Source organism: Dromiciops gliroides, chromosome 1 (assembly GCF_019393635.1).
Source record: "Dromiciops gliroides isolate mDroGli1 chromosome 1, mDroGli1.pri, whole genome shotgun sequence".
Lineage (NCBI taxonomy): Eukaryota > Metazoa > Chordata > Mammalia > Microbiotheria > Microbiotheriidae > Dromiciops > Dromiciops gliroides.
The window spans coordinates 493,100,859-493,119,700 of NC_057861.1; the positions used below are offsets into that span (position 1 = coordinate 493,100,859).

At 33.1% G+C, this 18,842-nt stretch overlaps 1 protein-coding gene across 1 annotated transcript in view; it reads left to right on the forward strand.

Moving 5' to 3' along the window:
- Positions 1 to 18,842, forward strand: part of LOC122735681 (contactin-associated protein-like 4) — a 583,309-nt gene that overhangs the window by 430,175 nt on the left and 134,292 nt on the right. Inside the window, 2 exon segments of the mRNA XM_043977415.1 lie at positions 2,739 to 2,910; positions 11,247 to 11,353. Coding sequence (XP_043833350.1) covers positions 2,739 to 2,910; positions 11,247 to 11,353 — 279 coding nt within the window.

The following is an 18,842-nucleotide window of genomic DNA, read 5'->3' on the forward strand; positions in this document are numbered from 1 at the left end:
ATGTAGCTCATGTCTAGAATGCTTTTCTCATTCTGCATTTTAGTCCATTAGCTCTCTGTTATTAGTGAGTAGTGTTCTTCACCCATCCAGTTTGCCCTTACATTACCCTTCTTTCTCTTCATCTGGAAGAACTCTCTATGGATAAGCTCCCCAGAAACTATAATATCGCCCCCCTCCCTTATCCCCTACTTTCCTCATTTTTCCCCTGGGAGGAGCTAATCTGTTCAGTTTTGGAATTCCACACTGAAACTTGAGTTGTCATTGGCGAATGAATGAATACAGTCACCTAACTCATTGTATCTACTCTGCTGGGAGCCATGTTTCATATCCCATCCACCTTTCTTCCCAGGATATATTCCGTCTACCCTTGTACCATTTCCAATTTCCCTCTCCCATGTCCCTTCTCTCCCAAGGAAGACATTTCCTGTGATCCTCACTACTTCTAGAACCTCTCCAAAATAGGAATTATTTAAAAAAGATAAAGCAATTACAGCTATTTCCACAATGTTCGACCTTAACAACCCTAAGTTAAAACCCCAAAGGTAAGCCTACACAATACAAATCATGGAATTGAAACAAAATTCAACTCTATATCTCCCCTTCCACCTCAGTGATTTGGAAATCCAAAAGGTAGGAGCTTGCTCAAGCAGCAGCCTGCCAATAGAACTCAGTCACAGAAGGGAGGAAACTTGGGTAGGACATTTGTGTGTTGCTCTGTGGTATTCCACTAAGCCTAAGTAAAAAAGCCCTGCCTCTAGTAGTAGATACCAATTCTGTCCCCATAAGTAACTTGGGGCAGAGATGAAGGCTGGGTAACTATAGAAATAGCCTTGGAAGGAGGTTGAGACAACTTTGAGATACAAACTCAGGGAATCCCCTATGGAAGAAGAGGTTGTCAGAAAGTGAGCAGTAGGGAAAAATAAGGGAAACAAAGTCTGAAATTACAGAAAATATCAAGAGGAAGAAAATTCAGTTGAAGACCTTGAGCATCAGTAGAAAAAACAATAGTGAAAATATTAATAATAAGTGAATGTGGCCTCCAGAACTGAAATGAGTACATCTATGAATAAATATTGCAAGAGAAAATTAAATTAATTGACACTTGATGAAGCAGAAAACTATGTGGACTCCAAAGAAAGCATAGAATCACATCAGGATATTTTGAATGATTTAAAGAAATGAGAAAGGGAGGGAGGGAAGGAGGTAGAGAAAGAGAGACAGAGAGAGGGAGAGAGAGAGATTAATTAATTGTTATTTTTCTTCAATAGAATGTAAGCTCCTTGAGGGAAGAGACTCATTTTTTTCATTTTTCTCTCTAGTTTCTAGCTCAATGCCTAGTACATAATAGGCACTTTATAAAAGCTTATTAAAATGAATGGTAATTAATAACACTGTATTGACAATACAATTTTGTATGATACTTTATATTATGCAAAATTATTTTGTCCTAAGAATACTATAAATAAAATCATGTATAATTCTTGTAGGAACATTGATCTGAAAGAAAATCAGAAAATAGTATGGGTTTTGAGGAAAGAAAACCAATCATGTTGTTTGAGTATTATCAGTAATCCATAAATATTTGTATTTCAAAGCAAGAAAATAATTATTTCAAACCATTCCCCCCTTAAATATCATATAGATACATTCACACACATATATGTATATATACACATATCTCTATATATAGATATATAAAAGAATAAGATACCTTTCTCTCTATTTTTCATATAGTATTCATTTAGAAATAGCTGCATAATCCCTTTACTTTATAGCAACATCCTTTTGATTGTATACTACCCTCATTTTATTTCCATTGATTACATCTCTTTCTCATCATGTTGATGTTGAAACAACTGCAAAGAATATAAAAAAAGCAATATGAAATAGAATCATGAAGTGAAGGTATAAATCAGGTACCTCATTGGTCCATTTAAAATGTATCAATATATGTACAGAGATTCAGTACATTGCTTTTATTTTATTTTGTTGTCTTTTTCTTTTCTTAATATTTAGAGATAGAATCTGGCTACAATATTGATTTAATAGCACTTTCTACACCTTGTGATTTCCACAAATCCTAAACGAAATTACCTCTCTCATTTAAAATCTACTTTAAAATCAATTTCTATCTCTATACAGCATGTTAATTTAACAAAAATCTAATTTTTATGACTTGTTCTTAAAGAGAATTCAAACTTTGCCCGAACTAAATGAACCCCCTGATTTGACTTCCTTCAGATCTTAACACAACCTTTTCTTTGTAATTTCCTAACTTGGGATGTGAAAATCATAATGCTAGGAAAGTATACTTTCCTTGTATTTACATTACTTGTTAAAATAGAAAAATGTGATTATAATGTACTTACATTACTTGTTAAAATGTACTTACATTACTTGTTAAAATAGAAATATGTGATTATAAAAATCAAGATTTTTCCATCAGCTTTCAGTTTACAAAGAAAATTAGTCTTTCCTGTCATAAATCTTGTCTAATAATCTTTTTGCTATAATGATAATTATTATAATTTTAATTGGTATCATCATTACATCTACAACTACATTATTACTACTATACTACTAATATTACTGGTACTAATGCTGCTGCTTCTTCTACTGCTCCTACTACTACTACTGCTACTACTACTACTACTACTACTACTACTACTACTACTACTACTACTACTACTACTACTACTACTACTACAATGATTTTTTTCTTCTTTTTTTATATTCAGGTTGTCCTAATATCAGCTCTGACTACGAATGTAAAAATTCTTTTGATGGTTTTCAGGGATGTATGAGACAGATTTCCATTAGCAACAAAGTTGTTGATCTGATTATGGTACAACAGAGCATCTTTGGGAATTTCAGTGACCTTCAAATAGACTTATGTGGCCTTATAGACAGGTAAGTATGGTCTTACATCTTTATTCTGAAACAGCTCTTTTCAAGTACTTGAGGGTAGACAAAAGAACTTAATGGATGATAAAAGAAATGATAGTCTCTGTTTTCATTTGGTACAATGTAAAATGGGATATTTTGATACTTGTATCAAAAATAAGAAACTGGGGGCAGCTAGGTGGTGCAGTGGATAGAACACCAGCCCTGCAGTCAGGAGTACCTGAGTTCGAATCTGGCCTCAGACACTTAACACTTACTAGCTGTGTGACCCTGGGCAAGTCACTTAACCCCAATTGTCTCACTAAAAAAAAAAAAAAAAGAAACTAAGCTCTTCAGTTTGATTTAAAAAAAAAGATTTATTTTAAATTAAATTAAATTACAATAAGGGAATCCCAAACATTTCCTTAGAGCACATTATAGTATATTCTAGTATTTTTATGCTAACATAGTCAATATGATAAAATTAATGATAAGTAGTAATGTTGCAGTTATAAAGGCATTTTTTTTATATACTAAGTATAAAAAAGTTAATAATTTAGGAAACAAGGATCTCCAAAACAGATTTAAAATTCTTTGGAGGGAAGTATGGTGGGTTAATTAATGTTTTGTTTTTACATACACAAATTTATATATTAGTTCCACTCCATGAGAGTTAATAGTTTATCCTGAGACCTTGTCTATTTGATCTCCAAAGAGGCTACAGCTACCATTTCATTTTCATTAATGATAATTCATAATATGGAAATAAATGTTGTTATACCATGCTAATATGAACTCTCCACACCTAATCATTATCCCTTTTAATTCTCCTGTTCTGATACCATGTTTCCTACAATAAAAAAGATTTTGATGAAAATCAAAAGTATAGCTGCCCTAGACAAAGGTTAGGGGCTACTGAGGGAAAAGTTATATTTTATGTAGTACAGGAGTAGACAAGTGGATTCAACAGAGAAAGCAAGATACCATACTAGAGGAGAAAGGATTCTGGGGCAAAATGCAAAGGTGCATCCAGGTTATTTTATAGTCTTATTATATGGAACAGTGATAACTTTGAAATATTTTAAATGAGAATTTAAAAATTTAAAAACTCAAGTTTTTATGATAATCAAGTTCATTTTTTAAAAGGAACCATACAATGAGAAAAAAAAAAGACTGACACATGATACCATTTTTCTTCGAATATATTTGTATATATATGAAAAATTGGTCAGAAGAGGGAAATATAGGATATTCCAAGGTTCTTAGTACAGCTGTAAACTATTAAAGCTTATAACTACATTAAAACTTTTGGGATACTCTATATCAAATATTACAATATAATTTCTCAGCCAGTTAAAGTTTGTCCTTATTGTATGTTAATGATGATTTTTAGCTTCAGTAAAATTAAACAAGACTAGCAAGTTACAAATCATTTTATTAATATGTGTATAAATTTGTACATATACACATGTTATATATAAATAGTTTTTTTTTGAAAATGGGATATTTTCTACAAGATTCAGTATTAACTATTCTCAGGCATGTCATTGTAGTATTATACTCCCAAAAATTGATATTCCTCTCATTGGAAAGAAAAAAATTCAAATTTAACATGAAGGATAACTAAAGGAAATATTTAATCAATCTATATCAATATTTTGTATTATCTAATTAATTTTTGGATTTAATATGCATGAATTTATCAATAATGAAGTTAGGTGATTCTGTTCTGGCAAACAAAGTTATGTCACTTTTACTTGCCATTAACCCCTTTTAGTGTCATCTTCCCCATATGAAACTTTGTAGTCTAGATTATTTCTTCCAAATCTTTTCCTTAGATCTTCAGTACTTGCCCCCCTGCTACTTTAATCATTACCCAGAGGAATCCCTTTATAAATATTCTTTGTATTCCCTGGGAAGTTTAAAAAAATCTAGTGATTTTCCTTTTTTTTTTTTTAAAGCTCTGACCTCCTAGCTAGCTTATTTTCAGCAAAAAATACTATAACAATTTCTCTCTCTCTCTCTCTCTCTCTCTCTCTCTCTCTCTCTCTCTCTCTCTCTCTCTCTCTTTCTCTCTCTCTCACACACACACACACACACACACACACACACACACACACACACACACACACACACACACACACACCTCAGTCTCCTAATTGCCTCTTCCTAGCTGAATTCTCAAAACATATTCTTAGCAATGCCTGTGGTTAAAAGTCTATGACAATTTCTCGCTTAAGAGAGGAAGTAAACATATAAACAATGAAAGATAACACATTTTTAAGAAACAGAAGTTTCCTTTACCCAAGGGAAAATACTTCAGTTCCAGATTTACCCCACACCCCCAGAAGGAATGGGGTGAGGGAGTTTAGAGAAATGAAAAGAAGAATTACTGCATTGGGTTTTGTAGTGGAGAGAGAGAGAGTGAGGGAGGGAAAGAGAGAGGGAGAGAGAGAGAGAGACAGAGACAGAGACAGAGAGACAGAGAGACAGAGAATGTATGTGTGTGTGTGTGTGTGTGTGTGTGTGTGTGTGTTGGTTTTTAGTTAATGATGAATACTTTCTGCCTTAGCAGGAATTATGCTTATTCCCATACAAACCCATATAAAGTTGCTCACACAGTTCCCATATCCCCTCCTCATTGTGGCTCTTTCACCAATTTTTGCTCTCTAATCTATAATTCTACATCTCTAGCTTCAAATGGTTTCTCTTCTTCTCCTCCCCATAATGCATTTGAATGGGAGCTTGCAGTAAATCAGGCTGCCTGGCCCCACTAATCACAGGATTAGGCAATGCCTCAAGGATGGAAAAGGGAAAGGTTGGTCATCCTCTTACCAAGATAACACATGAATAGGGAGATAAGTGTAGAATCCATTACTGTTTAAAAGACAAATGTCCACTCTCCATGTATCATCAAGGTTTAGAAGTAATATGATCCTGGATTCTTGAAGTCAAATGTAGGGAGAGCACAAACTCTTAGAGGTTCTACTAAGGTCATGTTGTTTAGTTGTTTCAGTCATGTCCAACTAACTCTTCATCACCTCTTTTAGGAGTTTCCTTTGCAGAGATATCGGAGCAGTTTACCATTTCCTTCTCCAGCTTATTTTTTAGATGAGGAAACCTCATTTTACTGAAGCAAACAGTACCAGTAATTATTAGGGCAGCTATGCCCTGGTGCCGTGGATAGAGTGCTGGACCTGGAATTAGAAAGACCTGAATTCAAATCCAATCTCGGATACTAGCTGTGTGACCCTTGAGCAAGTCATTAATCTGTGTTTGCCTCAGTTTCCTCATCAGTGAAATGGGAATACTGGCAATAATGCCTATCCCCCTGGGTGGTTGTGAGGAACAAATAAGATAATATTTGTAGATCATTTAGCACAGTGCCTGGCACATAGTAAGTGCTACATAAATGTTGGTTGCTATTATTTTATAGGGACCAATTTAAACAATTAAAAGACGAGGCCAACTAAAAGAGCCTGGAGACTTCTTCAGCCAGTAAATACAATCTCAGTGCAAAGTCAAGAAAAATGATAGCCAGGTGCTACAACAGTTTAGAGAACACTTATTTGTGAACTATTACAAAGGCAAATGAGAAGAGATTATAAACAATATCACCTCAAAAAACAAAATACTAAAAGAGATAGAAGAGAAAACAAGCTTCGAGAAAGCTTGGCATGAGGCAGAACTGAAAAAGAATATTGCAAGAGGATTCATGGAATGAGAACAAATAGTGTTAAAATGGAACTGATTTTTCTATAGTTACTGAGTCAATAATTTGATAATGGAATAATCACAGTTGTTCTTTACCCACCCTGGGCCAAATATACTATAAAGGAAAACTGTAAATGGCAGTAAAGGAGATAAGTTGGGAACATCTGCTGGACCTGACCAAATAAACAGAGAAGATAAAGAGAAGCTAATACTACTTGAAAAATAATGGGATGTTTTCATGGTAATTAAGGATTGGGCAAGACACTGAGATCAATTAGTCCAACCTCTCATTGTGAGAAAAGTGAGATGTAACGAAGTGAAATATAGATATTAAGATTATTTAGGTAGTGAGTAGTATAACTAGGATTCTGGGGTCATATTCATATGTATTGATAAAAAAAAATGAGATGAACATTCATCAATGATTTTTCTATATCTATTGATATAGACAGGTACAGAATTTAACAAAGCAGCATATACACTTAAAATATCATTTTGGTAAAAAATAGTATTTGCTGCTGTGGAAAAAATATTATATTTAAAATCTTTCCTCCAACAAATTGTCTTCTATGTAAAATACATTGAAAGATGCAATGACAGAAGAAATTTTATTCAGCCATCCTAACATCAATAAGAAATAAGGAATAAAGTAAGCATACATTTGTATGGCAAATATGTTCATAAGTATCTTTTGGAGCATATCGTTTGGAAAGGTCCTGTGAAAGCTGGAGACCCTCTAGACAGTCAACTTTTCTTGATGCTGGTGTTTGGGAATGATATTATGGTGATTGCACTGAACTTTAGAATAGTATAGGGCTTCTTTAAGGAGGTCCTTTTAAGGACTTCCTTACTATTCCCTCACTTATTTTTGAATCATATTTTGTTAACAATTATGTTCTAGTTTTACCTTTAAACTTTATTTCTCTTGTCAGAGAAAACCCAAACTAAATAATAATTGAGTTCTACCTTGTCTTTATCAATTATTATGTTTCACTCCACCCCTAGCAGTAATTTGAGAAGTGGATTTAGAACTCAGAAAAGAGGAACTAAATGTACCTAGTTGATTACAGAACATAATACAAATCCCTTAGGATTTATGAGGAAGAACCTTGGCATATTGTCTTATAAGTAAGAGGACCTGGGTTTGAGTCACAGATATGGGGGAAAAAATAGCCATGTAATCACTGACAAATCACTTAACTGGAATCTCAGTTTTTCTCTAGATAAAATGTAGCTAACAAAACTTGCAGTAACTATTTTTATGGTTGTTGTAAAGAAAGTACTTTGTTAAAATAAATCTAAATAAATAAGAACTATTATTATTAATATATACATCACATTAGTGATTGATTACATATATTGACTCCAGTAGTGTCATCAAATAATGTTTTACAAAACTGAATTGGTATTTGCCCTCCATAACTCATATCTTCTTTTCCTTTTTTTTTTTTTTCTGGGAAAGGAGGCGTGTCAGACCTGTGATATTTATCTACTCCCACTGTAATGCAAATGTACAACTTATCTAATATTTTATAGCTATAGAAGTCCAATGAAACACTAAGAAATTAAACTACTATATATAAGAAACAGCACTTGAATTAACTTTTTCCAGTATTTCTCTCATTTGTGGGTTGGACTAGATGGTGTCTAAAGTCCCATTCAACTAATTGATTCTATTGTGCTGTGAACCCATTCCGGATCTTAAGGATCATCATTCCCCTCCCCCCCCTTAGTACTCATGAATAACTCATTTACTTATCTTTTGTATATTTTTGAATAGTTCTGGCTTAAGCTTACTACTCTACTATTTCTGAATCCAGCTTCATTAATTTTTGAATGTCAGAATGAAACTTGTCCATCTATAATCATTTTGTATTTATGTCCTACATAATTTATTATTACTATTATTTTAAATACTTACAGTAAGTCAGCAATCATATCTGTAGTCTTTTTTATTGTCTGTTACATAATAATCTTCCGCTCTACTTAAAACAACCAAGTATTTTCCAATTATTTGCTCTGCTATCCTGGGCTTCAATTTTCTCATAGCTATGTTTATCATACCTTTTCTTTTTTGAGAATTATTTCATTTGATAAAAATGTGGAATCAAGATAGGGGTTACATAGTGTTTTTCCCTTCTTCTTCTGTCTCATCTTAAGGTACTTATGTTGATAGAGAGCTAGACTTGGAGTCAGGAACACCTGAGCTTATATCCTGACTTAGACTCAATGAACTGGATGATCCTCAGAAGATTATCACTGAATCTCAGTTTCCTCATTTGTAAAATAGGGATAATTATAACACCTATTGTGAGAATCAAATAAATTAATGTATACGAAGTGCTTTGCAAGTTTTAAAACACCAAATAAATGCTAGCTATTATTATTATGATCATTATAACTTATTTTTCCACTCAGTTGTCACTATCTTGTTTCAAGCCCATTAAGGAAACCATTTTTCTTTGAGCATTATAATAAACTTAATGGATTTAGCCTTCTTGACACTATTGATATAGATTCATGCCATTCCTTTATGTATTGGTTATGCATTTGACCACCCCCCTTTACCCCCTCAACCTTCTGTTCATTATTTCCAGAAGATTTTAAAGCTCTGTTAGGTTTAATTATACTTTTAATTGTCTTCTAATGTGATGATTTGAAGGACTCTACTGTAGTTTAATTTTTATTCATTTTATCTAGCTTTCCATTTTGTGCAAAACATTAGAAAAATGAATTGGAATGGAGAAAGAATCAATATAAATGAAGATAATGTAAATCACTTAAGATTTGTGGATAAAAGTTCCATTCTCTGTTATTGATGAAAACCAAGATGAACAAGTCTTTCGAAGATGTAGGGGGAAAACAACAGTCACGTTCTATACAATGACTTATATGAGGTATATGAGTAGATAGAGGTACAAAAGAAAATGTATATATTCTGAAAATAAGTAGTTCAGCTTGGTGTTGCAGTGGATAAAGTACTGGATTTGGTCTCAGGAAGTCCTGAGTTTAAATCTGTCCTTAGATACTATCTGGGTGAGGCCAAGCAAGTCATTTAACCTTTGTCTGTCTCAGTTTCCTCATCTCTAAAATTGAGATAATAATTCCTACCTATCAGGGGTTTTGTTAGTATAAAATGAGATAATTGTAAAGTGCTTTTGAAAACCCAAGAATATTATATAAAGGCTAGCTATTATTATTAGCTATTATAAAATCTAACATTTAGTATGTCCATAGCAATCATTACCTACATATAGGTAATATACATACATTATATGTATACACACACACACATACATTTATATATGTATATATATGTGTGTATACACACATATGTATATAATACATACATATATGTATGTATTTACTGGTTTTGATTTCAATTTATAGAACTCAAATTCAGGGGCAGCTAGGTGGCACAGTGGATAGAGCACCAGCCCTGGAGTCAGGAGTACCTGAGTTCAAATCCGGCCTCAGACACTTAACACTTACTAGCTGTGTGACCCTGGGCAAGTCACTTAACCCCAATTGCCTCACTAAAAACAAAACAAAACAAAAAAAACCCCTCAAATTAAAACTCTGAATAATGAGGTAAATGAAAACTAATATAGCTTATAGTTTCAGAAAAATACAGTTAAAATAAGAAAGATCACATTTATTAACAAGAGATAAAAGGTTGACATTTTAAACTATTCTCAGATGCACCGATGCAATCTGCTTAAATCATTTTCAGGGTCTGCAAAATATTATAACCATCCTTTTTGTGGGTATTTACTGAATCCTCATTTTTTAAAAGCTTATTTGTCCTCATCTTACTCCTCCTGTTAACCTGCCATTGATTAAAATACATATAAAAAAGAAAAATGTGCAAATAGATCAAATAGTTGCAAAAAGAAAAATTGTTCAAATTCCAACCTAAATAAAGTTTTTAATTTTATCAAAGGAAATAGAATAATCTCCTTCTTTGGAGGTCATTCAAAATATAATAGATTCTCACCTCACCAACTTAGCTGGTCTAATTGTAGTTATCACTTTTAATACTTTTATTTTAGCAGAGAGGGGAGGCTAAGGAGTTAGGAGTACCATCTGAACTCTCAGTAACTAATCTCTCCTAAATTTCCAAAAATATTTCTCCTCTTTGGCATGTAATATCAATTGATTTGGTTTGTGTGACCCTAATAATTTATCTAAGTTTGTGGATTAATTGGCCATATAAGTCTATGTAGTATATGGAATTATATGCATAGATTTTTTTTTCTTTTCTTCAAATCATGCAGTAATTGACAAAAGAATACCATTTATATATGAATTTAACATAACAAAGCAGTTCTATGAGCAACTGATATTCCTGGTCATATATCCAATTAATTTTCTGCCACTTATGGAAGGAATCATAGCAAGAGAAGAAAATGCAACTTTCACCAATACATGACAATAAGTAGGTTTCTGATGACTTTATCAATATGTAGAGTAGTAGTATGATTAGGGAATCTTAGTGACAGGCCCGATGATCATTAGTCAGGTTTAATTTCACTGGTTATGATACTGTGCCCTTATACTCACATTAGAATAGTCATAGTCAATAAAGCCAGTCTAATTTTGATTACTGAATATGGAAAGATAGTAATTGTATTGGCTTCTCCTTTTAGGTGTTTACCTAACTATTGTGAACATGGTGGTGAATGCTCACAATCATGGAACAGTTTCTATTGCAACTGTACAAATACTGGTTACATGGGAGCTACTTGTCATTACTGTAAGTCAAATATATTTGCTTATAAATATAAATTGGTGTCTCAATTGTCATTATGATCACTATTTTTTTATATTGTTCCCTTCTACTTAATCCCATGATATTATCTGTTTATGTTTTTAAGTGTATTTTTGTGCATATGCACATATGTATTCCTGTTTCTACCCTAAAGTAGATGCTAGTCATTTCTTCTTTTTCTTTCTTTCTTTTTTCTTTTTCTTTCTTTCTTTCTTTCTTTCTTTCTTTCTTTCTTTCTTTCTTTCTTTCTTTCTTTCTTTCTTTCTTTCTTTCTTTCTTTCTTTCTTTCCTTCCTTCCTTCCTTCCTTCCATTAATTATTTCTTTTGTTTATCACCTTTATATCTTTAGTAAATAACTTAACCTCTCAGGGCCTCTGTTTATAAAATAAAAGATTAGACTAGATAAAACTTGAGGTCCCTTACAATCCTGAATTTATGATCTGTGGCTACATTGAAAATGTAATAATAAGTAAAATATAATATCTGAACTCCAAGAATTTACAACCTAAATGGGGAAAATAACATATATGCATGCAAGTATAATGCACATTTAGAATATGTCAAAAACTTTTTAAAGACCTAGGTTTGGAAAAGACTTCAGAGTCCATTGAATTCAACTCCTTCATTTTACAGATAAGAAAACTAAGGACAAGGGAGAATAAGTGGCTCGCCCAAGGTTACACAAAGAGTATGTGTAAAAGGATTTGAACATTAATGCTAAGAACCAGTGATTTTGTTTTTGTTGTTGGTTAGTTGGTTGGTTTCATGTTGTTAACGCCTTGCCATAGTGGCAAACAAGTTCAGCCTTGGAGTCAGGAAAACTTGGGTTCATTTCTTGATTTAGATTGATGTTGGCTGTATTATTTTGGATAAGTCATTAGACATCTCAATTGCGGCAAGGAAATATCTAAGCCTTTAAATTATTAACCTATGTTAGTGGAAAGACTTTTTACACCAGGACTCTTCCACATGGGAATTATTGGTTCATAGGGCTGAATCCCCCTCAAATCAATCTCTGTCTATCTATCTCTCCATCTATCTGTCTATCTATCATCTATCTGTTTAATGCATTAATCCATGTATTGTGCTTTAATGTCTAAAAAGTATTTTTTCTCATGATAAAAATATGTCCTGATATAGTAGAAAAATCACTAGATTTAGAGTCAGAAGAGCTACTTGTTGTGACTCTGGCAAGTCAATATCTCTGACACTCAGGTTTCTTATATGTAATAACATTTACCACATGGAATTGTTATTGGAATCAAATGAGATGATACCTTAAAAGTGCTTGAAAACATTAGAGGAATCTATAAATGTGAGCTACTATTATGGATATTATTATTATGTTTAAATATTAGTTCTAAAAGTATTGAACACTTGTGTAATCATGGGCAAATTATATAACATCTCTAGACCTCATTTCCTTTATCTATAAATTGAAAGGATGAACAAAGTTAACTCTAAGGCCCTTTCTAGTTCTTATTTTTGCAAACACTAGGAAGTAGCTAATATATGTATTCATATTGCTATTTTCTATACATTAAGTAAATGGAACCATAGAGAGATGTTGACATGTTTAAGATCACACAGTAAATAATAATAGCTAGATTTATATAATCCTCTGAGGTTTACAAAATCCATTTCTCATAAAATGCTGGCAAGATTAGTAATGGAAAATATATAAAGTACATGGAAATTCAGAGAAGTAAAGAGACTTAGCAGTTGTCACACAGCTACTAATAAGTATCATAGTTTGGATTGGATCCAGTTTTTCTGACACTATTTTGTACTCATTCCAGCAAAAGAATACACAATGGTATAAGATACAGTGAGGAAGAGGTCATCCCTAATAAAGGTGATCAAGGAAAACCACATGGAGAATATTTGGGGCCACTTTTCCCATAATAGTAATCTTACCTCAGTGCCTTCAAGGGAAAAGTGCAAATTTTAGTCACTAGTTCAAATATTTTTAAACCCTCTCATTGTGTGCACTTTAGCTTTTATGAAAGTGATATAAGTACTTTATGGAAAACATTTTCTGGCAAATGATTTTCCAGCTTTTCTAGCAGTTATATTTGAATAGAATTCTTTCTCAGGAGTTTGTGTTCTGAAGTTTAACATATTCTAGATTGCTATCTATCTTAATTGTTAAGATTTATTTATCTATTCAACTAATCAGCCTTTCTCATTTTTCTCTCAGATTGTCCTGATAATTACTGTTTTGTAATTTAGTTTGATTTGCTGATGTAAAGCCCACTTCTTTCCTACCTTTAAGCAAATATTTCCCCTGTGATCTGTATGATATTCTTCTGTTTTTTAGTATGAATTTTGTTATCATTTTGTCTGATTCTATAAAATATTACCTTGGTAATTCAATATAGCAATACATCTGTAGAGCAATTTGGAGGTAGTATACATCTTATTATCATTGTTTTCCTTTTAGCCCATGCTTTCCTTGCCTTTATAATTATTGCTGAAAAATCCTGATTCACATAAATTGATGCTTTTTCAAAATTTGAGCTTATTACTGGGAGCTTACTAGATTTTTCTTATTTATATTGAAAAGTTTTGAATTTGATGTCGATATTTCAGAGTAAAACTCAAGCATTCTGTTGCCACCCAATAACTTCTACTTATTTGCATCTTATTCTCTATAGTACTTCTTGCCATTTTCTTTTGGTTTCCTGGCATATAGCATTCTGTCATGTTTTATTACATTTCCTGGCAGGATAGAAATTGTAAAGACAGTTATTCCATGTTCTGTGTTCAAGGTTAGCTTCCTTATTCTTCCATTTTTCTTGTCATGATTTTGCTCTATATTTTCTTCTACCTTTTGATCTGCTCTTTTCTTTTGCATATAATATACTATTTTATTTTGATTTCTACTTTATTTTCTAAAGAGTCAATTCACTTATTTTCTTTTTGTATTCTTTAAGATCTCTAATTTATATAATTACATTTTCAATGAATCATTTTTATTAAGCTTCTTACCCACTGTAGAGGTTCTTACAGTTGCTTCAGTTACTCTCTGGAGACTACAGTTGTTACTCTATTCTGTCTTTTTGGAGATTTCTTCTCATTTTCTTATATCTCATGTGTTTGACACTGGAGTTTCTTTTTTTTTCCCCCCTGACTCTATTGACTCCTCTGTATTAACGTTGAAGGTTTCTTTCTTTTTCCCTCTATTTTTTTCTTTTACATTATTTAATGCATAGATTTCTGGCTTAAAGTGAAGAAAGATATCTGGGTTTAGACATGCTCACTTACATAGCCCTCTTTATATTTATTCCCTTATCCAATACATTCATTTTCATACTGTTACAAGGTTAGGACTATTAAAGTTTAACCTGGCCAGTTGACATGGGTCTTCTCCTTGAGACACACCTTGAAGCAAGAGAGACAAGCCCATTAGGCTGCTGCTTGAGTGGCGTGAATTGTACAGAGATGTCTTGAGAGATTGGAGCCACCTCTCACCCAACTTCCACTAGCCACTACCAATGGGGAAGAGTCTTCCCTCGGTTGATCACCTCTAATAAGGGAACTTTCCACAGTCAGATGAACACTCCATAAGACCACCATCAGTCCTCTGTAAAAGTATTTGTCTCCTGCTCAAGGAGATTAGTATCTCAGAACCACGCTCTGTGCCATGCCTTCTCCTCATGAGAAGTCGTCCAAGGATTTCTCTCTTAGTTTCTGTTCCCTGGAGCCCAAATAAAATATTATTTTGTTCTAATCGGATTTATATGTAAAAGATATAATTCTTTAAAGAGGAATTCCTAAGAACCCCTACCCCCAACCCCCCACCAATTTGCCCCATTACAATACCATATTCAATATTCTTCTTCTTACCTTAAATGTCCTCCCCATCCTCTCCAATGATTTAGTTCCTAGTCATCATTCTTTCTATAAGTTACACTTCATTTTTTTCAGTTAACAAGTATTTTTTCTCCTTTGCACTCACCCCAATCTTTCAAGGAGTAATTGAAGTACTTTTTCATTTGTTAAGCATGCCTTGACCCTCAATATTCTAAGTTATCTTTCTTTTCACTGAATACTTATAGTGTTTATTATTGATGTTTCATTTTAAGCATGCATTCTCTTGGAAATCTTTGACTCATTTATATTATTCAGTGCATTATCCTATTTATAAGGTATTCAATAAATATTGATGAGTATATTCATTTATTTCATTGTAAGTATGATCTAAATATAATTGCAAATGAATTCTGCTTTCCCAGGGCATGACTCTTAACTATTGAGCTTTAATTTCCTAGTCTGTAAAATGAAGGGCTTTTTTGAAATAATCTCCCAGCTCCCTTCCTGTTATTAAATTCTGTGATCTTATAAAAATGTGAAAGCATAAATATAGATCAAATTTAGTGACCCAAATTTGATTTGATAATTGAATTGACTATATTGTGTTATTGCAAAGATATGCCAAAGCATGCTAAACATTTTCCCAAGACAGGGTGATTGATTAGTAACAGTAGTCTGAGGCAGAAGACTAGACTGGCAGACTCAGTTATACTATGACCATAAATCTAAAGCTTGCCTCTACTGGTACAAAATCAGAGAACAAATGGAAAGCCAATTCATACAGTTCATATTTCCATTCAAGTGGATTTTAATAAGAACAACATTGATTTTATGCAACTTATTACAAACCATTTGTGTTTAACACTTAGTCATACTGAGAAATAAGGATATTTACTTTTATGATTCTTTTGTTAAAGGATTTTTTTTAACTTTATATCCAATGACAATAAAGAAAAGTGTGCCACTCAGATGTATCCTTTATGAAAACATTCCTTTGGGCATAAAGTAAAAGATGAATAAGAGATCATTCACTAAAAGCAGAGAGTATGACTTGAAATCACAACACAATAATGTTTTCTGTTAATAAATTTTATTTTGTTTTGAATTTATTTGAATTTAATTCAATTCAGTAAATATGACTAAATGTCAAACATTGTACCTGGCACTGGGGATATAAAAACAAACAACCAGGAAAAATTTTGTTCTCTTAAGGAACATATTCCAATACAGAGTACACATAGAAATAAATAAGAAGTCTACATAGAGATAAATAAAAACAAGACAACTTCAGTAGGGAGAGAGCATATACAACTAGGGGAATCTAGAAAGATTTGGAGTAAAAAGTGGACCCTGACCTGCTCCTTGAAGAAAGCTAAGGATTTGAAAAGGCAGAGGCAAGGGCAGAGTGCTTTCTAGGAAGAGGGAGCAACCATGCTCAGAGACAGCCAATGGAATGCTGAATTCAGGGAAGAACAGCTTTACTGGAATATATAGTGCACATCGGTAATAATAAGAATAGAATGGTTCAAGTTGCTGAATCATGGAGTACTTTAAATGGCTGGCTGAAGAATATGTATTTTATTTTAAAACTAATAGGAAGCTACTGATATTTTTGTTTTGTTTCGTTTGGCTGTGTATTTAATTTTTAAGTTTATATTGCCTTTAAAAATATCACATTCATTTTTATTTATTTATTTATCTATCTATCTATCTATCTATCTATCTATCTATCTATCTATTTATTTATTTTTTGTGCCACCACTTCTTTTCCCCACCTAGAGAATCTTCCCTTTTAACAGTGAGCAAAAGTACCCCAAATATCAATCTCATATGATAGCTACTAAAGATTCCTGTGCAAAAGGTAGATTGATGAGACATATGTCTAAAGATCCTAGAGATTATTGGGGCAGCTAGATGATGCATTGGATAAAACACTGTCCTTGGATTCAGGAGGACCTGAGTTCAAATATGGCCTCGGATGCTTGACACTTACTAGCTGTGTGACCCTGGGCAAGTCACTTAACCCTCATTTCCTTGCCACTGCCCCCCTCCCCACAAAAAAAAAAGAAAAAAGATTGTAGGGAATATTAATTTAGTAACTGAAAAAATCTATAAATTAAAGATGGGGAAGACTGGAGATGAGAAACCATTTAAAAATCTATTGCAGTCATCCAGGTAAGAAGTGATAAAGGTCTAAACTAGGGCAATGACCACAGGAATAGCAAAGTAGAAGAATGAGCTATGTTGTGGAAGTAGAATCAGTAAGACTTGGAAACAGATCATCTATGAGCACTGTAAGAAAGGGTAAAGTAAAAGATGACTCTGAGGGTATGTACCTGGGTGAGTATACAAATGGCATTTATAAGGAGCAGTGAAGGATTTAAGATATAAGGATTTGAAGGGGGAGAGAGCAGAGAAAAAGACAGAGACAGAGACAATGAGAATGAGGACGAAAATGATCATAAGGGAAAGTTCTACAACTAGAAATGTTGACTTTTCTTCAGGGAATAGAACAAAGAAGAAAAATGGGTTATTCTTTAAAGGGTTCTGAAGTGTGAACTAGGGTGGAAGAGGAGTCTCATTGTGCATGGTCTCTAATTCCACATTAGAGTTGTATATGAGGTATTCTAGTGAGATGAGTGGGGAGGGATCAGTGTTAGGGGCTTAAAGAGAGTGTAAATACTTTGGAATAATTACTATGGGAGGGGAAAGTCAATCAGTGAAGAATAAAAGGATCACCATGAGGAGATAAGGGTAGACTTAATATAGATAATAGAATTGTAGAGTGGGCTCAGTTGCTATGTTTGTGCAACTTCCTCTAGCCAGGTTCATTTGGATATACATAGGACTGGAAGCAGAAAACAATTATGTTAACACAGGGTTAACATTTGGGAAGGTATGAACAATAGGACAAAGGGGAAAGAGACTCAAGGATATAGTTGAATTGGTCAAATGTAGGATCAAGATAATGAAAAAGAAAAATGAGGACAAAACAGGGGTGGTTGCCTGAGGGAAAAGGGATGGATTAGAAGGGCTAGGATTTATAATGAAAGGAAAAATAGGTTTGGGAAAAGTTAGGGAGAAGAAGGCATAAGACAAGGGTAAATATGGCCATCTTAAAGGTTATAGTTCTCTGAAGAAATTCCCCAGCAAATACATAAAAGGACATCTGACAAAGCAATCATAAAAAGAGCCAAAGGGAAGTAATATAAGCTGCTTCAACTACTCCAGAAGTTTACAAGAAAATGACCAAAATTCTGAATATCTTCTAAGCAAGTTCAGGAAAATGGGTGTTAAACTCCTCTGTGTTTGGCTATCAAATCATTCTGTGTGTGTGTGTGTGTGTGTGTGTGTGTGTGTGTTTTTGTGTGTGGCATACATGCACAAGCACACATGTGTTTATGCTTTAACTAAATCTTTGATAAAAACTAAGAACACTATATTTTCAGCATTCTCCTCACCTTCTCGTTTTCCAATATAAAAAATGGAAATGAAATAGTTCTGACATGACCTCCATAAATTGCTGACTCTTTTTACTTATCCCTTTCCTTTCTAACTGCTCAACATCAATTTTTAAAATAATCTTTTCATTATTTTCCCAAGAGTTAACGTTACATTCACAGGTATATAGTTTTCAGGATTTGTTCTCTTCAATTTT